Genomic DNA, 26,436 nt, shown 5'->3' with positions numbered 1-26,436 from the left:
ACAATATCCTCAAAAAAAATAAAATACTTGGGAATCAACCTAACAAAAGAGGTGAAAGATTTATACAATGAAAACTACAGAACCCTAAAGAGAGAAGTAGAAGATCTTAGAAGATGGAAAAATATACCCTGTTCATGGATAGGCAGAACTAACATTATCAAAATGGCGATATTACCAAAAGTTCTCTATAGGTTTAATGCAATGCCAATCAAAATCCCAACGGCATTTCTTATAGAAATAGAGAAAGCAATCATGAAATTCACATGGAAAAATAAAAGACCCAGAATAGCAAAAGCAATTCTAAGCAGGAAGTGTGAATCAGGCGGTATAGCGATACCAGATCTCAAACTATATTACAGAGCAATAGTGACAAAAACAGCATGGTACTGGTACCAAAACAGGCGGGTGGACCAATGGTATAGAATAGAGGACACAGAGACTAATCCACAAAGTTACAACTATCTTATATATAAAGGGGCTAAAAGCATGCATTGGAGGAAGGATAGCATCTTCAACAAATGGTATTGGGAAAACTGGAAATCCATATGCAACAAAATGAAACTGAATCCCTTTCTCTCGCCATGCACAAAAGTTAACTCAAAATGGAACAAGGAGCTTGATATCAAATCAGAGACTCTGCGTCTGATAGAAGAAAAAGTTGGCTCCGATCTACATATTGTGGGGTCGGGCTCGAAATTCCTTAATAGGACACGTATAGCACAAGAGTTAATAACAAGAATCAACAAATGGGACTTACTTAAACTAAAAAGTTTTTTCTCAGCAAGAGAAACAATAAGAGAGGTAAATAGGGAGCCTACATCCTGGGAACAAATTTTTACTCCTCACACTTCAGATAGAGCCCTAATATCCAGAGTATACAAAGAACTCAAAAAATTAGACAATAAGATAACAAATAACCCAATCAACAAATGGGCCAAGGACCTGAACAGACACTTCTCAGAGGAGGATATACAATCAATCCACAAGTACATGAAAAAATGCTCACCATCTCTAGCAGTCAGAGAAATGCAAATCAAAACCACCCTAAGATACCATCTCACTCCAGTAAGATTGGCAGCCACTATGAAGTCAAACAACAACAAGTGCTGGCGAGGATGTGGAGAAAAGGGTACATTGCTGGTGGGACTGCAAATTGGTGTGGCGAATTTGGAAAGCAGTATGGAGATTCCTGGGAAAGCTGGGAATGGAACCACCATTTGACCCTGCTATTGCCCTTCTCAGACTATTCCCTGAAGACCTTAAAAGAGCATGCTACAGGGATACTGCCACATCGATGTTTATAGCAGCACAATACACAATAGCTAGACTGTGGAACCAACCCAGATGTCCTTCAATAGATGAATGGATAAAAAAATGTGGCATTTATACACCATGGAATATTACACAGCACTAAAAAATGACAAAATCATGATATTTGCAGGGAAATGGATGGCACTAGAGCAGATTATGCTTAGTGAAGCTAGCCAATCCCTAAAAAACAAATACCAAATGTCTTCTTTGATATAATGAGAGCAACTATGAACAGAGTAGGAAGGAAGAGCAGGAAGAAAAGATTAACATTAAACAGAGACATGAGATGGGAGGGAAAGGGAGAGAAAAGGGAAACTGCATGGAAATGAAGGGAGACCCTCATTGCTATACAAAATTACATATAAGAGGTTGTGAGGGGAATGGGAAAATAAACAAGGAGAGAAATGAATTACAGTAGATGGGGTAGAGAGAGAAGATGTGAGGGAAGGGGAGGGGGGATAGTAGGGGATAGGAAAGGTAGCAGAATACAACAATTACTAATAGGGCATTATGTAAAATTGTGGATGTGAAACCGACGTGATTCTGCAATCTGCATTTGGGGTAAAATTGGGAGTTCATAACCCACTTCAATCTAATGTATGAAATATGATATGTCAAGAACTTTGTAATGTTGTGAACAACCAATAAAAAAAAAAAAAAAGAAGAAGACAGTAGGGACTCCTGAAGACAGGAAGGAGGGAAAGGGTGAGTCGTTCCAGGAGGGGTGGGGACTTGGCCTCTGTTCCCGTGTGCTCCCCGGAGACAAATGGCAGGGAGGCTGGACACTAAGCCCAGAGCATTATGAGCTGCAGTAAGGGTGTTCTCTGGCAAGCCTGTGGTCAGAGCAAGGTCTCTGTGAGGACCTCACGGGCACAGGTTTGTTGCCTACCCATTGATAAAAAGGAAGATGATTTAAATGACAACCCACGAAACTACATGAACCTGGAGGAGTCCTTCCCAAATAAACACAAAGGGCTGTTTACTAAAAGGGCCATGCTGGGGAAAAAAAAAAAGACTTCTCTACAGATAGTGACCCCTGTGTGCCAAGGGAAAACCCCTTCTGATTTTCCCATACTCATGGAAGACCCAGTATTTTTGTTGAATAGGAGGACTCTATCTATATGTGTGTGTGTGTGTGTGTGACTGGGGGGGGGGGGTCTACTATGGAAAAATGTTTCTAGAGCCCATTTCACCTTTATTTAGAAAAATAAACAATGAGGCATTTTTTGTGCCCACAAAAAAAAAAAAAAAAACTCATCAAAAAGTGCCTGTTTCAAATAAAAAGGACTGGAGATGTGGCTCAGTGGTTAAGCAACCCTGGGTTCAATCCCCAGTACAAAAAAAAAAAAAAAGTGCCTATCTGACAAACCATTTGGAATAACATTATTTTGTTTAATTATTTTTGTATTTATGAGCTATCTAATGATATTTAATATGATTTTAATTTCAGAATCACCTAAAACTCTTCTGAGGAAGAAAAAAATATATGGACTAAGTTAAAAGAACAAAGTAAAAGAAAAAGAAGTAAATAGATGTAAAGGAACCACTGTTTTACCCCAATGACTTCTTGAAAAATATTGAGTATCTCCTGCTCTGTAACTGGTTGATTTGTGGCTTCTGGATTAGATTTAGATGCTGGAGTAAGTATAGAATTTATGTACACATCAATCAAAGGAAGTAATTGAGGATGGAGTGGAGTGGAGGTTTCACACAGCTGTTTGTATATCCAGTCCTAAAAAAGAACGTTATAGGCACCAAATCAATTATGACAATAAGAAAAAGTAAAATTATAAAAGCACATATACATGATTTATGAATCAGTGAAATTTACTCTTAACTTTGGCAGTTCCAAATATATTATTTAGTTCCATAATTGTCTTTGATTTGAAAATATGAACTACCTTTATATCCTAATTGAGAATACTGCCCAGTGAAAGTTGAATCTAAATGATAAGAATCCTGCTTTGAATTAGTTTTTAATAGTAAGAAAAACATTTTAATCTCTACTATATCTCAGTTTAGAGTACCACATGTGTTGTAAGTGAAGTAATTCACAGCAGACAGGAATTTAGGAAAAGCATCTTTCTTCAGAGCAAACACAGAGCAATAATGAAAGTAGCTCTGATAAGCACAAACAGTTCAAAAGATTTCTCTACCCTCTGGGTTTCAGTCTTGTCTTTGAAGACATTCTGTTTAATAAAGCCAAGTATAATAAACAGAAAACAATTTATATAAATGTTAGGTGTTAGGTATCCTTGCAATAAATTTATAAATAGTGGTCACAGCTGACCAACAACTTTCTCAATTTGGTGAACAGAACTAAACTTTAGGAGCTGAGGATATAGCTAAGTGATAGAGCACATGCCTAGCATGTGGAAGGCCTTGGGTTCAACTCCCAGGTCCTAAAAAAAAAAAAAAAAACTAAAATAAAAAAACTTGAAAATTTAGAAAACAGCAATTTCTTACTGTTAATGAAATAAGCAAGTGTTATTACTGAGAATTTAAATGGATAATATACATTTTATAAGTAAGAGATTATTTGAAACAACTGAAACTGGGCTCCTAATAAGTCTAACTGTATAAATTACAACTAATTTAGGTTAACACTACACTTTTCATACATAAAATCCTCAATAAACACCTACATACTGAAACAAAACTAGCTACGAGGAAAGAATCAACTTAGATATAGTTTGAAATGTAAATGTAAGGTCATACTTTTATTGACACTTTGTGCTTGGTAAAGGAACGACTCCTGAGAAGCTGGTAAATACAATGAATAGGCAAAAACCCAGTGATGTTGGCACTCAGGTTGCTGGTGACAGGGACCCGAACTGCATGAGCTGTGACAACCTTAAAGGGAAAAATAATACACATGATAGAATGAAATATAAAATTAATTTGAAAGAGAGAGAATTAATGGGCAAATTAGTGATACATGCTGTACTTAGAAACAAATCATGAAAATCAATTATTACATGTTTTAAACATTTTAAATGATAAGGAAGTAAACATTTAGTGACTTTTACAGTTATTTACTTTTTAATTTATTTGTAAACACAAGATATGTACACAGTGGTATAATAAGGAAAAAATATGTAAGTAATATTTAGAATAATATTATCTGGGCTCAATGACTTTGGAGAAATTACTGAATCTTCTAAATCTATTTTCACATCTACAAAAAAATATATATATTTTCCCGTCTTCAGTCTTACCTATCTAAAAGGGTTGTTTTGATGAAAAGAAAAGTTTTTTGAAAAAGCACTATCTGAATCTTAAAGTTCCACATAAACCAATTTCTATTCTCAATATATCACATACAGGCCTCTAATCGGGTTTCAAAGTCCCTCCCCATATTTGTCTTCTAATTGGTTCAGAATTAAGCACAAAAAATAATGGTTCTCCTATGTCCTCTGTGTGACTGTTAATTGGGAGAATGTGTGTGTATATATGTGGAAGGGAGAAGGAGAGTTTGATGTCCCAGAGATTAGGATGTTAAATATCCATAAACACAGAAAGATTTATGGATCCATTAGTACTCTCAAATATTCTATTTTCTAGACATATATATGTACATATATAGATATGGCATTTTATATTTAAATTTACTAATGAATCTAAGAATTAATTTTAAATTTTAGAATTAACTCCATTCAAAATAAAAATATTCTTAGCCACCCCAGACAAAAGTGCTAAGACCAAATAAGAACATCCAAATGCAAGAAAAAGGAATTTAGACTCTAGCTTGAAACCTAGTTTGAAATGAATTTCACAACCTAAATATTTAAATAGGTTTCTATTTGTCTCCTAAGAAATCCAAATGATTACCCCATAAGACTACTCTACCAATATCTAAGGAATCTTAGGTATCTATTCATAGTCTCCAAAAACATACAATTTGAAACATAACTTCATTATATAATGAGCTTCCTTAAAAGTGTATTTCAGGGACTGTGGTTGTGGCTCAGTGGCAGAGTGCTCACCTAGCATATGTGAGGCATTGGGTTCAATCCTCAGCACCACATAAAAATAAATAAATAAAATAAAGGTACTGTGTCCATCTATAACCAAAAATACTTAATTAATTTTTTAAAAGTGCATTTTAAATGGATTATTTTTCACAGACGTTTCAAAGATGAAATAAATCATCATTAAATACTACTGAGAACAAATGAGGGAAAATATATTATTCTTTTAAGGTGAGATATAAAAGTTTTCTCTAAAAGAATGCTGTAAAATAAAGTTAAATCCATTCCTAAGAATAAGAAGTACCTGCTCAGTAAAAATTTCCTGTGTGAAGATGGTCTTCATTCTGCTCAAGGAGCTTGGCTTTATTACAATCTAAAATAATCAAAAGAATTCCAACAGCATGTAAAAATATATGAAACACAATTTACTCTGGTGAATTTATTATCTAAAATGGTTACAATATACAATATTAATATTTGAACGTTCAAGTATTCTACTGTTTTATAAGTAACTTCTCAAACCCAACTTTAAAGGGTGTTTTTCCTCAGAAACAGAACTAACATAAAAAATGCTTAGTAAAAGCAGGGTTGGGAATGTAACTCAGCTGTATCACACTTGTCTAGCCTGTGTGAGGCCCTGAGTTTTATCCCCAGCATGGAAGGAAAAAAAAAAAGCACTTAGTAAAAGCAGGGCATGGTGGTGCACACCTGTAGTCCCAGCTACTCGGGAGGCTGAGGCAGGAGGATCGCTTGAGCCCAGATGTTTGGGGTCAGCCTGGGCAACATAGCGAGACCCTGTCTCAAAAATAAATAAAGTAAGTTAGTTTTGAAAAAGTACTTAGTAAGTAGTACTAATTATTGGCATTTTAAGACAGTAATGGGGCAGTAGATTATTCAATAAATGAAACAGAGATAGTTATCTTTGTGGAGGGACAGTTTTATTTTTGTACACATGAGACCATACACCAAAATAAATGGATTAAAGATTTAAATGCAAAATATGAAGCCACAAAAAAATTAAAAATTTAGAAGAAAACAAAGGTGACCATTTAGATAAACCTGAGGAAGGAAAAACATTTCTAAGCTTAACAATAAAATACAAACCCCAAAATAAAAAATATACTACATAAAACTAAAGACAAGAATTTCCACATGGCAAAATTAAATGGCAAAAAAGACTAGAAAAAGTCAGTCACAAAAACATTATACTTCTTCATTTTTAAAGATATTAAGATACATCAGTGATTTAATACTTGCTTTTAAGGGGATAAAAATTATGGACAGCCCAGGCAGAGTGGTGCACACCTATGATCCCAGCAACTCATGAGGCTCAGGTAGGAGGATTACAAGCTTGAGGCAATCTTAGTAACTAAGTGAGACCTTATTTCAAAATAAATTTAAAAAGGGTTAGGGATGCAGCTCAGACATAAAGTGACCCTGGGGTTCAATTCCCAGCACTGCAAAAAAAAAAAAAAGAATGGGGACTCAACACTATCATATTCACAATACGACAGGTCAACTGAAAAATGAACCCCAATTTCAATATTGGGTAATATGTGTGTCTTAAACCAATGAGATATGATATAAAAGGAACTAAAACATGTTATTCATCTGAATATATATACATAAACATATGTGAATATGTATGAATATATAAATATATTCTTTTTGAATCTGTAAAAGTAAAAATAAAATCCCTACAAAAAAATTGGGATAATAATAAATTTTTCAAAAAAAAAAGAAATACTCAGCCAAAACACATTGATTTTTAAATTACAATTTCACTAATTATCAAGGAAATACAAAATAAATAAGATAATTTTTCATCAATCAAATTTGGAAACACAGGACTAGGGGTGTACCTCAGTGTCAGACCACTTGGCTAGCCTGCTTAGCCCTGAGTCCAATCCCTACTACAGCAAGAAAAAACAAAACAGATTTGCAAACATAAAATGAATGGAACTGCCACATTATGGTGAGACTTTAGGAAAACTGGAGTTCTCATTGACTAATCAAAAACTTAAACTGGCATAATTTTTCTGAAAAATAATCTGGCAATACTCATGAAACACTTTAACATATCATACTTTTCACTTAATTGCCATGCAGAGTTTTATATTTATCTATCTATCTATCTATTTATTTTTGGTAGCAGGGATTGAACTTACGGCACTTAACCACTGAGCCACACTCCCTGCCCTTTTTAATACTTATTTCAAGACAGGGTCTCACTAAGATGCTTAGGGCCTCTCTAAATTGCTGAGGCTGGCTTTGAACTTTTGATCCTCCTGCTTTAGCCTCCTAAGCTGCTGGGGTTACAGGTGTGAGCCACTGTATCCAACCTGTGTGTATATTAATACAAGTGAGGATACTTTTATCTAAGCATTAAACAAAAACAAAAAAACTATACAGCAAATAAAAAGTCCATCAAAAAAAGTAAAATCAATCCAAATGATGACTTACTAAGCAGCCATCAAATAATCACACTGTATCAAATATTTATTGATATAAAGAAATATTCATGACATACTAGTAAGTTCCAACGTTTTTGGCTTTGTTTTTTGCACGATTTTTTTTTAATTACAAAACATATGAATATCATTTTAATATTTTTTCCCATTTTCTGTACCTTCTAAGCTTTCTGTACTGAATATCTATTATTCTTATAAATATATATTCTTAAAATGCATGTTTTCTAAGATCTACTGATAAAACTTCAATCTATTAAACAACCAAAATTATTTAAACAACTATACTTATTTTACACTACAAAAATTAACTCCTTTTAGAAAGAAAATAAAGAAAATTACCTTCATTCCCAAAGTGGAACAGACTAAGTCAATGATAGCACTAAGCTGGTTGCTGTGAAAGTACATAGCCACCAACAATAACATCTCCCCAAAAGAAGCAGAGACACCTGAAGTACTGTTGAAACAAAAAAAAAATTGAATTTCCAAAGGGGGGGATAAGAAAAGCTTTCTCAACTATAAAAAACAAATTAAGTCACCTTACCTCTCAAAGTAAGCTTCTTCTTTTATCATCCAACTTAGCCACACCACCATTAGCTGTTCCTGTTCAGGTGTACTATATAAAACATACCAGAATATCACTGGTTTCAATCAGATATACTGACATATAAGCTAGAAAACATTGTGAAATTATTTTTGATAGGACTTTTTTTACCTTCCCTATTTTGAACAGTTTGCAGAATTAGACTATTATAATTGAGATATGAGGTAGTTCTAGAACTCAAGAAAAAGGGTTTTTGCTTTTCATCATGAAACCAAATATTAAAATTCTTTCAAAATCTTAGTTACCATATTTGCAAGTTAGAGAAAATGAACTTCCTCACATTCCTGGAAAAGCAAAGGCCCTTTGGGACTAAAAAGTTAAAAAAAAAAACTGTATCAACTTTTTCACACGGAAAAATTTAGTATTAAAACTTGACATCAAGCTGGGCATGGAGGCACATAACTATAATCCCAGTGGCTTGGGAGACTGAGGTAATAGGATCACAAGTTTGAGGCCAGCCTCAGCAACTCAGCAAGATACTGTCTCAAAATAAAATAAAAAGAGCTAGAGTTATATAGCTCAGTGGTAGAGTACCAATGAGTTCAATCCTCAGTACGGTAAAAACAAACCAAAAATACTTAGCATCAAAAAGTAAGAAACTGGGGCTAGGACTGTAGCTCAGTGGTACGAGCACTTGCCTAGCATGTGTGAGGCACTGGGTTCAATCCTCAGCACCACATAGAAACAAACAAACGAAATAAAGGTATCCTGTCCATCTACAACAAAAAATATTTTTTAAAAAAAATGTAAGAAACTAAGTACTAGACAGTAAAAAGTCAGTCCATCTTTTACTTCAAAAATGGAATTCAAGGGCTAGGGGTACAGCTCAATGGTAGAATGCCTGACTATCATGCATGAGACACCACCACCACCAAAATAAAAGACAGAATTCAATTTATAAAGAAAAAAAAAGAGTAGAATTCAAAATTATAAAGAAATAAATTATTACTAGCCATGACAAAGAATAGGGGAACAAATACAACCATGGACTCATCAGTTATGAAAAATGTAACTGTGGCAATAGCTATTTTAAAGCAATTCCTATATTTTAAATTGAAAGGTACAAGTTCACTCTGACTTGTGGAAAACAGTTCTCATTATTTTCTTTCCACCTCACTGCAGTGAACAGTTAAAACCCTAAGTCACTAATGCCAGGCATGATGGAACAGGCCTATAATCCCAGCAACTCTAGAGGCTGAGCCAAGAGGATCACAAGTTCAAGGGCAGCCTCAACAACTCAGGAAAGCCCTAAGCAAATTAATGAGACCCTGTCTCAAAATTTAAAAATAAAATTAAAAAAGGGGGCAGGGCATGTGGCTCAGTGGTTAAGCAACCCTGGGTTTATTCCTCAACTAAAGAGCACGCTCTCTTACAGACTAAGCTAAGCAAATTAAAAAGGTCATTTTCAACTAACCTAAATCATTCCACTAATTAAAGACAATGATACAAAATAGAAAGGTGTCTTTAGAGCCTGCCAATCAGAGGAAAAATCCCAACCTTGCTAATTACTGGTAATGTAATCTTGAAAAAACTAAAAAATAAATAAATAAAAACTTTCTGAACTTTAGGTTTCCTACCAATTAAACCTGGACATTAGAGAGTAATGAAGATTAGAGGTAATGTTTAGAATAAACATTAGGGGCTGGGGATGTGGCTCAAGCGGTAGCGTGCTCGCCTGGCATGCATGCGGCCCGGGTTCAATCCTCAGCACCACATACCAACAAAGATGTTGTGTCCACCAACTAAAAAATAAATATTAAAAATTCTCTCTCCTCTCTCACAAAAAAAAAAAAAAAATAGAATAAACATTAATAGAGGTTGTGGCTCAGTGGCAGAGCACTTGCCTCGTATACGTGAGGCACTGGGTTCGATCCTCAGCACCATATAAAAATAAACAAAGATATTGTGTCCATCTATTAAACAAAAAAGAATATACATTAACAGAATAAAAATACTTCAGGTAGAAAAAAATTAAGCACCTCACTTCACATACCTAATTATATACCCTACTGAAACCCAACTAAAACTACATTAAAAAAATTTTCTTAAAAGCAATATATGGGGCTGGGGTTATGGCTTATTTGGTAGAGTGCTTGCTTAGCATGTATGAGGTACTGGGTTCGATCCTCAGTACCATATATAAGTAAACAAAGTTCAATCAACAATTTAAAAAAAAAGCAATGTATGTTTAAAAATAAATAATTAAATAAATAAAAATAAAAGCAATGTATGTTAAGTAAAGAGAATAAGACAAAAGATGAAATCTTTAGAACATATAGATGAGAAGTAACCAACTTAGCAGCCTTAAGGAAGAATACTAAACTGGTAGAAGAGAAAACCAGTGCATTTTATACCACAAAATTCCCAAAGGGCTAAGGAATTGACAATTCCATGGAAGTTCTGGGAGTGGGAGTAAAGAAAGATTAAAACAGAGAGGGCACCAGGGTTCTAACTCAGGGTAAGGCACTTGCCTGGCACCTGTGAGGCATTGGGTTTGATTCTCAGCACCACATAAAAATAAATAAATAAAATAAAGGTATTAAAAAGAGAGAGAGGGGGCAGTCTATGTAAGTCATCAGCAGATTTCCAAATCACCTTCACCATTCTATACAATAGATGAATATCCTTTCCTTACAATGACTGGAGATGGTGAAACAGTTTGTCTGAATTAAGACACAACCAGGTACATATGGAGCACCACTGTAAAATCAGAACTAAATGAATGACTAGACTCTACCAGTCCTTAATCCTTACTTTTTATCTTTGTTCAAAGGTTTCTAGACAGGTCTTCACTTTCTAGGCAAGAAAATATTCTTCTCTAAGACTCTGATCAGCTGAAGAGTTTCTCATAGACCTATCGATGTACTTTAGTTTCCTACTAATCTAATCAATCAATAAAAAATACCTATGAAAAGTTCCAAGTAGAAAATAGAGACAGGGCTGGAGTTGTGGCTCAGTAGTAGAGCACTTGCCTAACACATGTGAGGCCGTGGGTTCGGTTCAGCACCACATAAAAATAAATTAAATAAAGGCATTGTGTCTATCTACAACTAAAAATTAAAAAAAAAAAAAGAAAATAGAGACAAAAAGTCGCCTTAGCCTCTGAGTTCAATCCTATGTATCAAAAAAGAAAGAAACAAACAAGAAATCAAAAGCTGAATATAGAAGGATATAAATATCAAGTTGAGAAAAATCCTAATAGGTAGAATGAACAATTTTTTCCCAGAATGATGAAAATGCCCTGAAATTAGATTTTGTTGATAGTTATATAACACTATCCATATACCAAAAAATATTGAATTATATACCTTTTTTTTTTTTTTTTTTTTTTTTTAGTACTAGGAATTGAACCCAGAGGGGCTTTATTATCGAGCTACATTCCCAGCACTTTTTTTACTTTGAGACAGGGTCTAAGTTTCTGAGAGGATTGCTAGATTGCCTAGGCTAACTCGAATGTTATCCTCCTGCCATAGCCTCTGGAATGACAGGCATGTGCCACTGTGCCCAGCAAATTGTAAATTTTTTTATTTTTTTGGTACCAGGGATTGAACCCAGGGCACTTAACCACTGAGCCACATCCCCAGCCCTTTTGTATATTTTATTTAGAGACAGGGTCTCGATAAGTTGCTTAGGGTTGCACTATGTTGCTGAGGCTGGCTCTGAATTTACAATATTCCTGCCTCAGCCTCCCTAGTGGCTAGGATAACAGGCATGTGCCACCATGCCTGGCACAAACTGTACACTATCAATGGGTGGTAAATACCTTTAAGCCAATGAACAAGAAACTGTATAAAAATAAAAATATTAAAAGGGCTAGGGATGTGGCTCAGTGGTTAAGTGCACCTAGGTTCAGCCCCCCAAAAACCAAAAAGAGAGGGGGGGGGTGCAGAGAAAACAAGATAAAGGTAAGGAAAATAAGATTATCATTACAAAGAAAAATTTAAATAAAAAAGGTTTTAGACAAAGAAAACCCAAGAGAAAAATATAATCAACAAATTACTGAGGCTGGGGATGTGGCTCAAATGGTAGAGCGCTCGCCTAGCATGCGTGCAGCCCGGGTTCGATCCTCAGCACCACATACAAACAAAGATGTTGTGTCCGCCGAAAACTAAAAAATAAATATTAAAAAATTCTCTCTCTCTCTCTTTAAAAAAAACAAAAAACAAATTACTTCATGAAAATTGAAAGACATGAGTTTCTAAGTTAAAAGGAATTACTGAAAGAAACATGAATAAAAAACAAACTCAGACCTGTAAATATCTTCTAGAAATTTCAAATCCTTAGTGATGAAAGCTAATCCTCAAGTTTCCACATTTAAATAAAATAGACCACAAAAAGGACCAGAAATCGGACTTCTCAACAACACTGGAAGTTAGAAGATAATGGGGCAACACTTTCAAAATTCTCAAAGGAAATTATTTCCAACTTAGAAAGTCTATACACCAACAAATTAGCAATCAAACATCAGAGTAGAATAAAGGCATTTTCAGAAATCACTAGTCTCAAAGAATTTAATTCTCTTGTGCTTGTTTTCTAAAAAAGCAATGAGGAAGCAAATGAAAAAATGATGACATGAAATGTAGGAAACAGGAGATGTTACAAAGGAAAGAAGAGGCAAACCCTCAAAATAATGATAAAGAGCAATTCTTAGATGACAGCTGGGTACAATTCTGTCTCACCATTAAGCAAGGAACCAGTTCAGGTTGGTCCAAACGCTCTAGATGAGATTTCTTTTTCTTTTTGTACTTTATTTTACTCATTTATTTTTTTATGTGGGGCTAAGGATCAAACCCAGTGCCTCATATGTATTAGGTGAACACTGTACCACTGAGCCACAATCCTAGTTCTGAAAATGATTAAACTAATAAGACTATCTCATAGGTGAGAACAACCTGAGAAAAGATTCAGATTGCAGAAAGTTTGAGGTTGCATTAACAGTACATAGAACACCAAGTACAGCAAAGACAAAAATAAAAAGGAAATTTATTAATGCAAAACAAAGAACTTTTAAAGGAAAAGAAATCATCTACTACATTGCTGAGCTCTCAGTAGTGTTTATATCATCATTATAATATAAACAACACTAGACTGACCTAATCAAACCATATACCATTATACCTCTGGGGAGAATGAAAGGGTAGAAAAGAGTATGTGAATACATTTTAGGACAGAGAAGAAAAGGAACTAACTCTTTTTTTTTTTTTTCAGTAGAAGGGATTGAACCCAGGGGCACTTAACCACTGAGCCACATCCCAGCTCTTTTTATTTCTTATTTTGAGACAGGATCTCACTAAGTTGCTGAGGCTGGCTTTGAACTTACAATCTTCCTGCCTTAACCTCCCAAGCTACTGGATCACACATGTAATGCCACCACAACTGGCTAGGAAACTCATTCTAGAATAAAGAGAACTAATTTCTCATGCTTGATAGAATGAACTCAACAACAACAACAAAAACCTAAAACAAAAAAATAAACATACATCAAACACAAAACTGTTATTAACAATGTACTAATAAAACCCAAAACAAGCTAAAACAACTGAAAGCCATTACCTTGAGGGAAGGGAAAACAGTGAGGAGAGGAATCAGGACTGCTACACTCTTAACAAATCTTTTTATTCTGCCCCCACCCAGATATTGAAGATTGCACTCAGAGGTACTTTACCACTGAGCTACATCTCCAAACCTTCTTTTATTTTTGAGACAGGGTCTTGCTAAATTACCAAGGCCAGCTTCAAACTTACAATTCTCCTCCTTAGCCTACAGAGTACCAGAGTTTATAGGCAAGTGCCATTGTATCTGGTTAGTCTTTGCAAATTTTGTAGACCAATTTTTATTTTATTTATTTGTTTGATTGTTTGTTATTTTTGGTACCAGCAACTGAAGCCTAGGGGTGCTTAAATACTGAGCCACAGCCACAGCCCTTTTAATTTTTTATTTTGAGACAGGGTCTAGCTAAGTTGCTTAGGGCTCCCTAAGTTGCTGAAGCTGTTCTCAAACTTGCAATCCTTGTGCCGCAGCCTCCTGAGTCACTGGGATTGCAGGAATGCAACACCACACTCAGCACTGAAGAACTGTTCTTATTCCTTTAAACAACATTGATAAGAACTGATAAAATGAATGACATATAGTAGATGTTAAAGGTACCTTTGTATTTAGATACTACAATTGTCCGTATAGGTCAACGTTTGTACTGTCCCTGTGTAGGTAATTTTAATTTAATTCTATTCTGGCGTTTTTGTTTGGTTTTTCCCTTTTTTTTTGTTTCATTTTCGGAGGAACTAGGCATCAAAACCAGGGCTCTATGCACCAATGCTAGGCAAGAATTCTGCCACTTAGCTACATCGCCAACCTCTTTGTATTTTGAATAAGTTAATAAAAGCAGACGCTGAGAAAAGACAGCCACCAATGAGGTACCTGACAAGTGTTGAAAAGGCCAGTAGCATACAAAAGGAAAGGGAAACAAATCGAACCCCAGCCGGTGTAGCAGGAGGTCGGCTGGTCATCAACTGCAGTAATTGCTCAGCTTCTTCTTCAGTTGGTCTAAAAAGAAATAAACGATTAGACTTTACTTTTCTTAGTTGAGGGAAGACCAGGAAAAAAAAAAAAAAATGAACTTGCCAACATTTTAACCATTCAGATAAAACTTTTTAACTTTATAATGATACCTCACTATAAAATCTTTAACATCTTAAGTTGTCAAAAGCCAAACTTGTTTTTTTGTTTGTTTTGTTTTTGTAGTACTGGTGACAATACACAGGGCCACACACACACTGAAGAAGTAAGTGCTCTACCACTGAGTCACATCCCCAGCCCTCAAAAGCAAAACTTTTAAGAAAATACATTGGCTTGGTTGTGGCTCAGTGGTAGAACACTTGACTAGCATGTGTGAGGCACTGGATTCAATCCTCAGCACCACACAGAAATAAATGAACAAAATTAAAGGTCCATCAACAACTAAAAAAATCTATATACATACATATTTTTTAAAAAGAAGAAGAAAATACATTGGAAAGCAGTATGGAGAATATAAAAAGTAGTATGGGAATATAAAAATGAATGTGTAAGCTAAAACCATGCAACACGATCTTAATAGGCAATAATGAAAATTATAATTACATTAAGAGTTTTAAGATTTGTCAAAACTTAACTGTCAGCTATAGTAAATATAGAAATGAGGAGAAAAAGTAAAACTAATATATATATATATATTTATATGACTCTCTATAACTGAAAACATTAGAAACATTCAAGTGTTTTATCTTTTTGTAAAATCTTTATCAAGAATAATTAGGTGGGGGCTGGGAATATAGCTCAGTTGGTACAGTGCCTGCCTTGCATGCACAAATCCCCAGCACACCACACACACACACACACACACACACACACACACACACACACAAAGAATAATTAGGTAAGGCCTGGTGACACATGCCTATAAGCCCAGCAACTCGGGAGGCTGAGGCAAAAGGATCACATGTCTACCACTGAGCTACAACTCCAGTCCTGCCATCTTCTTTTCATTGCACAATTTGTAATACAAAATGAGTTATCTTTTCTATGACTTGGTGAAGTGTCATACTGCCTTCTAGGTTTGGATCATCTTCCAACATTTCATCCTTTGTACCTTCGGGTCTGAAATGAAAGTTCCTTTAAGTATAAAGAAGTTTGCTAGCATCACATACTCTGGAACACTGTCATCACTTTGAAACAATGACTTTCCTCATTTGTCTAAATGTGCTCCTTCACTCTGTTCCTCTGGATGCAAATCTAGGATCTCGCAAATGGTGCCAGTGTCAACATCCTCACAGTAAGCCACTTTCCTAAACTTTTCCCTGTAACATTTTTTTCTTTACTAGATTTTACCTTTATTGGCTAATTTCCTCTTTTGCTTATCTGTTTTTGTAAAATGTCATACTATATTATTACTGGGAGAGGAGGAAGCAATGTAATACCTATTTGGCTGTGTGAAATGAATAACAGATGTGTTGGGCTCAGTCACCAACAGACACTTAAAAGAAATGCTGATCATGATACATTCGTTATTTACATAGTGAAATGGATCCTGAAGAGCTCACAGCAAAATTTATACTTTATGTAATTAAGTTAATAATGTACTGTGATAAGTGACATGTGAACCACATTGAGGAAATAGCATTTTTTAACTAAATTGTGGTAACTGAAATTCACATATATCAGACACATAAATTAAGAACCATACATATTAACAGGGACAAATTCTAAAGGTTTCATAATACTGACTAAAAAACCTTGTGCATCATATCAATTTTAAAGAATTTATGACCTCAGTTGCAAAAGGAAATATATGAGAGACTCACTTTAGCTGAATTGATCAGGTTAAGGATCTCTCATTCAGTGATCTCGTTGAGCTGTGGTGAAATTAGTTTTCCTTTACAATGTAATTCGAAATTGACAAACTGCTCTGAGCCTTCCCATATTTACATAATTCTACTTGCAATCTGACCAAAATAGATACATACATCCCTGTATAGAAATGCTTGGCACAAGAACTTTAATCTTGATATATGCCAGCTACTACAGGAGCTGAATGAAATCTAAATCCTCAAAATAAAAGCCTTTGGTTCACTTTCTTGGAATTGGAAATAAGAAAATAAAATGACAAAAAAGGGAAAATATCAAAGTATTGAATACTTGAGTCCAGCGATCCCCATCAAAGCACAGTACAGGCGTAAGAGTGCGCTGGCTTTCACAACATGCTCTTCTTTCAGTCCTGAATACACAGACACATTGGGCTCCATTTCCACATCAGCTTCTTCCACAATTCGGGTACTTCTTACTGTGGGAAGAATGCCCATCAACTCCAGAAGAAGCTGCCTTCTCATTTGCCAAAGGACAGAACTGCTGGTCTCTCTTTTTCTCTGTAAGAAATATGAACAAAGAAAAAAAAAGAAGGCATGAAGCATTTACTAAATTAGAAGAGTCTCAAACAGATCTTCCCCTCCCCCTCCATTTTTTTTTTTTTTTTTTTTTGTGTGTGTGTGTGTATGTGTGGTACTAGGGATCAAACCCAGGGTTTTACACATGCTAGGCAAGTGTGAAGGCCCCAGATCTCCCTATTTAAACACTCGAAATTGATGCATGTGAGAAGGTTGTCATAACTTCAGAATCTCATTTTAACAAGCCCAGAAAACTAAAAATCCACTGGTTTGTCTGAAGACTACTCACACCCTGATTTGGATTGGTTGCAGAGGAAAGACTAAATAATGTAGAATATGATTTAATATTGTAGAATATTATTTAAATGATAGTTTCAAAATCATAATGTATCATAGTATAAAACAATCAGATTTTAGAGACAAAAGATCTTGAGTTCAAACCCTAGTACTATAATTAGATAATTATATACTTTAGATACGTTAGTTAACCTCTCTGAACTACAATTCCCTTACTAACAAGAAAGCAAATATTTGATTAATATTAATCTTACAGAGCTGTTATAATTAACAGTCTACAAGTCTATAATTACTACAGTTCTTCTGGCAAGAATGTTGTCTCAAGTCATTTTTTATCCTGCAGGGCCTAACACTATGTCTAACATGTAGGAAGCACTCAATGTCTGTTAAGAAAATGAATGAAAAAGATAATAAATATGCAAGCAGTTCTAAACTAAAAAGGAGCCAAGTGCTCCTTTTTTTCATATTGGAGTCAAATTTCCAATTTTTCATATTAGCATCAAATATGAAAAAAAGGGCTGGGAATGCAGCTCAGTGGATAAGGACCCCTGGGTTTAATCCCCAGGACCACAGGGAAAAGAAAAAAAAAAAAAAAGATATTATTTGATTCCAATCAAAAGTTATCTAGAACAGGTAAATTAATTCAGACAGAAAGTAGAATAAAGGTTACTAGGGATTTGCAAGGGAGAGGAGGAATGGGAAATTTAATGGGTATATATAATGAGTACAATTTCTGTTTGGGATAATTAAAAACACTGTAAATATTTTATGCCACTGACCTGTATGCTTAAAAATTATTAATATGGGCCAGATGTGGTGATACATGCCTGTAATCCCAGCTACTGGGGTCAAGGTAATTGACTAAGGCAGGAAGATTCAGCCCCAACAATTTAATAAGGCCCTAAGCAATTTGGCAAGACTTTGTCTCCAAAAGAAATTTTTTAAAGACCCTATATCAAAATAAAAATCCAAAAAGGGCTGGCATGGGCTGGGGTTGTGGCTCAGCAGTAAAGTACTCGCCTAGCACATGTGAGGCCCTGGGTTCAATCCTTGGCACCACATATAAATTCACAGAACTACATATAAATAAATAAAATAAAGGTATTATTTGTCCAATTATAACTAAAAAAATATTAAAAAAAAAAAAAAAAGGGCTGGCATGTGGCATTTAGCTCAGTTGTAAAATGTGCGCCCAGCATTTGAGTTCTGGGGATCTCAACTACCACACAAAAAAATAAAAGATTAAGTGGTAAACTTTATGTTATGTATCTTTTATCACTACATACATATACACACACACAAAAATACATTAAAATTATAGAATATAATTTCTTTAGATGATCCTATACGACAGTTGTCATGAGTCTGATCCACAATCCTGGTGATTTCCAAGATGCTTTCAGGATGTCCCAGAAAGGCAAAAAATATTTCCTTTAGTAACACTAAGACAATGCCTTTTTTTTTTACACTATTCTCATAAGTATACAATGAATTTTTTCCAAAGTTTTCTATTAAATCACAAATTGAAAAGATTTGAAAAAAATCTCTATATTAAATAATATTACAACTCACAAAATTTTTTGTTTAGGAAAATATATTTTCCATTAAAAAGATACTATGTTCATATTTCATACTGGCACTATTGCTAATTTTTTTTTTTTGTAGTTGTAGATGGACAGCATGCCTTCATTTTATTTATTTTTATATCGTGCTGAGGAACGAACCCAGTGCCTCACATGTACAAGACAAGCACTCTGCCACTGAGCTACAGCCCCAGCCCTATTATTGCTATTTTTAATAAATTAAATACATACTTCAAAAAAATTTTGGCTTTAATTTTTCCCCTCTTCCAGTACTAGAAATTAGACCCAGGAGCATTCTTCTTTTTTGGTACTGGGGATTGAACTCAGGGGCCTTTAACCCCTGAGCCACATCCCAGCCCTATTTTGTATTTTATTGAGAGACAGGGTCTCATTGAGTTGCTAAGCACCTCACCATTGCTTGGATTGGCTTTGAACTCGAAGTCCTCCAGGAGCACTCTACTACTGAACTACATCCACAGGTCCCAAACACTTTTTTTTTTTTGGAGACAGGGTCTCACTAAGTCTTAAGATTGCCTGAAACTTGCAATTCTCCTACCTCAGCCTCCTTTCAAGTCATTACAGGCATGCACCACCACACCAGGCTACTGTTAATTTCTAACATGGGAAATATAAAAAGATAAAAATTACATAAACAAAAGTTCTTTCATATCCTCAAGCTTTCCTTAAAAGCTGAGAAAGTCCCTGAAATTAAGTTTAAGAACCATTATTCTGGGCTGGGGGCTGTAGCTCAGTGACAGAGAGCTTGCCTTGCACGTGTGAGGTACTGGGTTCAAACCTCAGCATCACATAAAAATAAACAAATAAAATAAAGGCATTCTGTCCATCTACAACTATTAAAAAATTTTTTTAAAAAAGAACCATTATTCTAATAACATCTTCCTAAACATGTTTCTTCTTCCCCTTTTAGTAACTGCCAAAATATCCTAATCCTTAGCCTACAGGGATATAAAATCTCACCTGCTGTCCATTTCGAATAAAAGTTCCAAACCATGTCCGGACTTTCGCATTTGTTCCAAGAAGCAAACCACTAACAAAACAAACCAAGTCACTCACTCCATCTTCACAAGCTTCGTTTTTAGTGTGATCCAATGTTAAAGCCACCCCAAGGCCTGGCAAGTGACATTCCTCCACCTAACACAGCAAAGAAAACAAACACAATATTAAAAGGAAAAGAGTCAGAATGTTTCAAAATTTAAAGCATCTAAGTTTAGAGAAAAAATAAGACAAAACATAAAAACCCAGAGAGGAAGACAACACATCCAGTATGTAATTAAAATCTGCAACCTCTATAAGATTCTAAAACTATCTTAAGAAAAGTACTTTGTCCTAATATAAAGTGCTTTAATTCATAAAACAACAGGGTCTCTTACCACCATGCCTCGGACCTTCAGGGCCTGAGAAGGATTCATTTTACATAAGAATCGTAAGGCATCTGTCCTGCGCCTTCCTCCAAGACTTTCTTCATCTTGTCGTTCTCCATTTTTTATCAGGCCTCTACAAACTAAATATTTAAGAATCTCTATTATTTTAAGATGTTTTTCACACCAGTCCTTTTAATTTTTTAAGACAGGGTCTCACTAAATTGCTTAGGGCCTTGCTAAATTGTTGAGGCTGCCTCAAACTTGCAATGCTCCTGCGTTAGCCTCTCAAATCACTGGGATTATAGATGTACACCACCATGCCATGCAAACAGAAGAATTTGTTTTAATGTTGCTTTAAATTTTATACACACACACACAAGGGATGACTCAGGAGCAATTAACCACTAAGCTATAATATCCCCAGCATATTCTTCTTTTTGAGACAGGGCCTTACTAAATTGCTGAGTCTGGCCTTGAACTTGCCATCCTCCTGTCTTGCCTTCCAAATCACTGGGATTACAATGCCCAGCTGAAAAGAAGTATCTAAGTGGATATCACACAAGGAGCAAACAGACAAAGTCAGGAATTATAACCCTAGATCCAGTACTTTTCCTCCCTGGAAAAATTACAACTCACAGATCACCTTGCTTAACAAAAGTTGTTTTTACTTTTATATCACTCAGACCCAAATAACAATCTTCAGTACTTTAAAAGAAAGGTGAAATTTCTTCATTGATTTTTCTAAACTTATACCCAGTACTTTTGGCAAACTGTCAGTAATAAAGCTTAAAAAAAAATGGTCTGACTGTTGATATTTCTGATGACATATATCTCATATTGCTCTTTGACTATATTGGAGATGTCTCCTCTTTGCTCCCTCAGCATAGAGATCACATCTTCTAGTTGTCTGACATATATTACTGGTATAACATTGGGGTATAATGGCAAAAAGAAAAAAAATTAGGGCTACATATTCACTATACTTAAATTTGCAATGTCAATACAATTTTGAAATTCCTGAGCTTGGCATATCTATAATGAATACTCACTAAAAACTTTCAAAAGATAAAATCTGATGGGGCTGGGGTTGTGGCTCAGTGGTAGAGCGCTTGTCTAGCATGTGTGAGGCACTTGATTCGATCCCTACATAAAAATAAACAAATAAAATAAAGGTATTGTTTCCATCTACAAATAAAAAAATATATCTAAAACAAAATGAAAAAATCTGAAATAGAATTCCATAAAATATCTCTTCCTAGAACTAAAAAAAAAAAGAAAGAAAGAAAATTAGGTCCTAGCTGAGCACAGTGGTGTATGACTATAGTCCCAGCCAGATACTAGAGCTACTAGGGACCTGCTGTGGTAACAAAGAGAGACCTCCCCCACACCTCAAAAAAAAAAAAAAAAAAGATCCTAAGGAGAGGATGGCCTTAGGCCTGAGCCTAAGCAAATCCATTTTAAAAACTCCAGCTTGAAACCTATAGTCTCACCAAGCTTGCCTAATGGAGCCCACCCGTGTGGCCCTCAGGCACAAACAAGTCACTTCCCCCATCCTAAAAAACTGGTGAAAAGATCAGAGTGGGGATAAGATGTTTTAACTCCAGGATAAATGGTGTCATTTAGAAATCTGGTGGCAGCTGATAAGGACTGAAAGGGAGTAAAGCCCCAAAATTTGGTATAAATAATACAGCAAGTGAACAGACATTTAGCCAGCCAACAATGATGCCCTCACACTGAGATCCTAATGAGGACCTAGATTGACACTCCAATTCTTCTGCCTGAACCTCTGTGTTATCCTCACTGCTCTCAAATTCTACAGCTACATCTTGAACCTGGTGAGAGCTGCAACTTCTCCCAGCCATCCTCTCCTCAACCTGCCGTCAGCTCCACCCCAGAAGAAGCCTCCCTTGGTTCCTAACCTGATCATGGCGTATCTGCTGGACTAAGGCTTGCGACTTTTGATCTGACACTTCAACTTAGCACACAAAGGGAATGTCTGTCATTATCCTGTCATGATTAAGTATGTTTGCAGTGCTTAGAATTAATTAATCTAGAAATGTTTGCTGTGAATTAATTAATCTAGGATTGTTTGCTATGAATTGATTCTGAGCATTGTAGTGCCTAGTATTAAGGATTGTTGTTTTCTTGATTAAGAACCTATAGAGGGGGGCTGGGGATGTGGCTCAAGAGGTAGCGCTCTCGCCTGGCATGCGTGCGGCCCGGGTTCGATCCTCAGCACCACATACAAATAGAGATGTTGTGTCTGCCAAGAACTAAGAAAAAATAAATAAATACTAAAAAATTCTCTCTCTCTCTCTCTGTCCCCCTCTCTCTCTCACTCTCTCTTTTTAAAAAAAAAAAAAAAAAAAAAAAAAAAGAACCTATAGAGGACTGGGGAAATGGCTCAAGTGGTAACTCGCTTGTCTGGCATGAGCGGGGCGCTGGGTTCAATCTTCAGCACCACATAAAATAAAATGAAGACGTTGTGTCCACCGAAAACTGAAGAGTGGGACTGGAGTTGCAGCTCAACAGTAAAGTGCTTGCCTAGCATGTGTGAGGCACTGGGTTTGATTCTCAGCACCACATATAAATAAGTAAATAAAATAAAGCTCTACCAACAATTAAAAAAAATAAAAGAACCTATAGAGTAAAATTGTATTGAGTGATTTGAGTGAATAAAGCATTGAAAAGGGCAAAAACACATGAACATTCTTTATTTCTCCTCCTTGACTGTGTAAGTTGCACCTTTTGCCCATCGCAACACCTATACATGCCCAACCAAATGTTTTCAATATTCCATTTTTAAATTATATTTACCTTCATTAAAACTATCAGGAACATTGGCCACCAAGAGACACAAGAACCAAGCACCATTTCTAACATGTAGTAAGGCTTCAGCTACATCAACTATAGGAAGCAAGGAAGGGAGCTCTATAAGAAAACAAAATCAAAAGCACTATTAAATAAGATATTTCATTATGTTAAACATAAATGTCTTTTGATATTTCAAAAATGCTACCAAAATGCAACTAAAATACTTATTTTTCATAGTCTAGAGCTGACCTGTTCAGTAGGATAGCAATTAGCCACACATGAATAGTTAAATTTAAGTTAAATGATATTTAAAATAGCTCATTTCCTCAGTCACACTGCTAGATTTCAAATAATCCACAGTCACACACGGCTAATGGCTACTAATTGAATAGCACAACATAGAATACTGCAGAAAGTTTCATTGAATAATGTTGGTTTAAAAAGAAATTTTCACAAAATTCTTTGCATTTTTATGTTTTCATTTTTATTTTATATTATACATACATATTATAAAAAATCTGGAAAATATAAAAAGGTAAAAAAAAAATTAAAATTAGCTCTAATCTATTACTCAACGTTAACATTAAATGTTTTATTTAAATTCCTCCCATGGATATTGTTTTTGTCTTAAATTTTAACAACACTGGAACTATATTTTATTTACTACTCTGCCCTTTGCTTTTTTCATTTAACATACTATAGACATTTTCCAAAATCATTAAGAAGCAGTAAAATCATTAAACCAAGTAAACCATCTTAATGTGTACATAATATTCCATACTATAGAAATAAAATAACTCACTTAATGATTGTTCTACCACTAGTCTTATTTATTTATTTATTTATTTATTTATTTATGTACTGGGGAAATGAACCTAGAGGTGAGCTACATCCCCAGCCTTTTTATTTTTTTTTTTATTTTATTTTTTTTTTTTTTAGAATTTTAACATTTATTTATTTTTTTTTTAGTTCTCAGCAGACACAACATCTTCATTTGTATGTGGTGCTGAGGATCGAACCTGGGCCGCACACACACTAGGCGAGCGTGCTACCGCTTGAGCCACATCCCCAGTCCCCCAGCCTTTTTATTTTTAAACTCAGGGTTTTACTAAGTTGTTAGGGCCTCACTAAGTTACTGAGGCTGGCCCCAAACTTGCCATACTCCTTTCTCAGCCTCATAAGTCATTGTAATTACATATATACGCCACTGCACCCAGCCTACTAGTCACTCTTATCTTAAACTTTTCAGGTTTATATTTTTAGTAGATGATCCCTAAAATAACAACATTCCACCCCAAGAAGTTAAATAGTATCATTCAACAAGAAACTATATCTGAAATGTATCTTTGTACTCAATATAATACCTGCTTGTAAAATACAAAGTACATCTGCAGCTTCCTCCAAATAGACTGGACTCTCAAAAAGCTCAGAAGACTTGAAAAAAAATTCTCCATTGGATTCAGACACCTTTAAAAAAAAGAAACAATAATAACTGTATTAATATCAGACAATAAATGAAATCCCTATTTTTATAATTACTAGTTGAGCTCACAAAATATGTCTCTTAATATGTTACTAATATACTGTAACAGGATATACAATATTGGTTAATTTCAACCATTTTGAGCCACAATTACTATTCAGACATGGTAACATTAATCTCAAGCACTGATTTCTATATACATATTTGGAGTTATCCAAAATTAAAGACTAAGGCAAAGAAATTATCTAGGCATGCTATTCATATAAAATGAAGCTTAAGAAAGTAAAAAACTGGGCTGAGGTTGGGGCTCAGTGGTAGAGCACTTGCCTAGTATATGTGAGGCACTGGGTTCGATTCTCAACACCACGTATAAATAAATGAATAAAATAAAAACATAATCAATGTCTTAAAAAAATAAAAAACAAAGTCAAAAACTGAGCCAAGCATAGTGGTACACATCTGTAATCCCAGCTACTCTGGCAGCTGAGGTAGGAGGAGGCAAGCCTATGCAATTTAATAAAATCCTGTCTCAAAATTTAAAAAAAAAAAATTTTTTTTTAAAGGGGCTTGCAGTGTAAGAAGTTGAAAAGCACCCCTGGATTCAATCCCCAGTACAACAACAACAACAAAAATATCTGTAAACTTAAAACAGCATTTTAACAATAAAAATTCATGTTCAATTCTAAAAAATAAAACAAATAAAAAGGCTGGGATGTAGAGTCACTGAGTTCAATCTCCAGTACCACCAAAAGAAAAAAAAAAAAGATGCAAAAAGTTTGGGTTGAAATTAAAGAAGATCAGTATAGTGGGAAAGAATTAAAGAATTACTTGTGATTGGAAAAATTTTTGAATGATTTGTAATATAACCTTAAAAACTTTTATCTAAAACTAGCTAAAAAGCTAGACATGGGGCTGGGGATGTGACTCAAGCAGTAGCACGCTCGCCTGGCATGCGTGCAGCCCGGGTTCGATCCTCAGCACCACATACAAACAAAGATGTTGTGTTCGCCAATAACTAAAAAATAAATATTAAAATTCGCTGTCTCTCTCTCTTGCTCTCTGTCTCTCTTAAAAAAAAAAAAAAAAAAAAAAAAAAAAAAACTAGACATGGTGGCACACACCTGTAATCCCAGTGACTTGGAAGGCTGAGGCAAGATGATCCCAAGTTGTAGGCCAGCCTCAGAAATTTAGTGAGACCCTGTCTCAAAATAAAAATCAAAAAAAGACTGGGGATGTAGATCAACACCCTTGGGTTCAATCCCAACTATGAAAAATAAGAAATAAAACTAACTACCCCAACCCCATGCACACACAACAGTATCCTCTTTAAAAAGAGAACTGAATTTTTTCTTATCCATAATTTTAAAACTATACTGTATTTACAAAAAATTAACTGACCCCAAAATTCCAATAGTAAATAATTTTGCTTCTGAAACCTTAGGTCTAATCTCATATGTCATTTTAACATGAAAACCCAATTTAGTTCTTCACAGATTCCAGAAAATTTAGAACATTTAAATTCAAAGTTTCATTTAACCATAATTACCCAGAAGTCCATGACAAAGTAATGTATAATTTTTCTAAGAGAAGAACTTTAACTCTTTA

General features: G+C 35.0%; 1 protein-coding gene across 5 annotated transcripts in view; it reads right to left on the bottom strand.

The window, feature by feature from the left end:
- Positions 1-26,436, bottom strand: part of Ints2 (integrator complex subunit 2) — a 54,320-nt gene that overhangs the window by 24,770 nt on the left and 3,114 nt on the right. For all 5 annotated transcript variants that reach the window (XM_078042355.1, XM_078042360.1, XM_078042356.1 and 2 more), the window contains exons 4-14: positions 24,713-24,815; positions 23,352-23,465; positions 20,544-20,674; positions 20,131-20,304; positions 17,028-17,254; positions 14,772-14,897; positions 8,295-8,366; positions 8,093-8,207; positions 5,587-5,655; positions 4,030-4,164; positions 2,867-3,043 (exon numbers count right to left, since the gene is read on the bottom strand). In XM_078042355.1, coding sequence (XP_077898481.1) covers positions 2,867-3,043; positions 4,030-4,164; positions 5,587-5,655; positions 8,093-8,207; positions 8,295-8,366; positions 14,772-14,897; positions 17,028-17,254; positions 20,131-20,304; positions 20,544-20,674; positions 23,352-23,465; positions 24,713-24,815 — 1,443 coding nt within the window. The remainder of the gene's footprint in view (positions 1-2,866; positions 3,044-4,029; positions 4,165-5,586; positions 5,656-8,092; positions 8,208-8,294; positions 8,367-14,771; positions 14,898-17,027; positions 17,255-20,130; positions 20,305-20,543; positions 20,675-23,351; positions 23,466-24,712; positions 24,816-26,436) is intronic.

Source organism: Ictidomys tridecemlineatus, chromosome 3, assembly GCF_052094955.1.
Source record: "Ictidomys tridecemlineatus isolate mIctTri1 chromosome 3, mIctTri1.hap1, whole genome shotgun sequence".
NCBI classification, from domain to species: domain Eukaryota; kingdom Metazoa; phylum Chordata; class Mammalia; order Rodentia; family Sciuridae; genus Ictidomys; species Ictidomys tridecemlineatus.
Note: the sequence above shows the minus strand (reverse complement) of the source record. Positions and strands in the feature narration are given on the sequence as shown.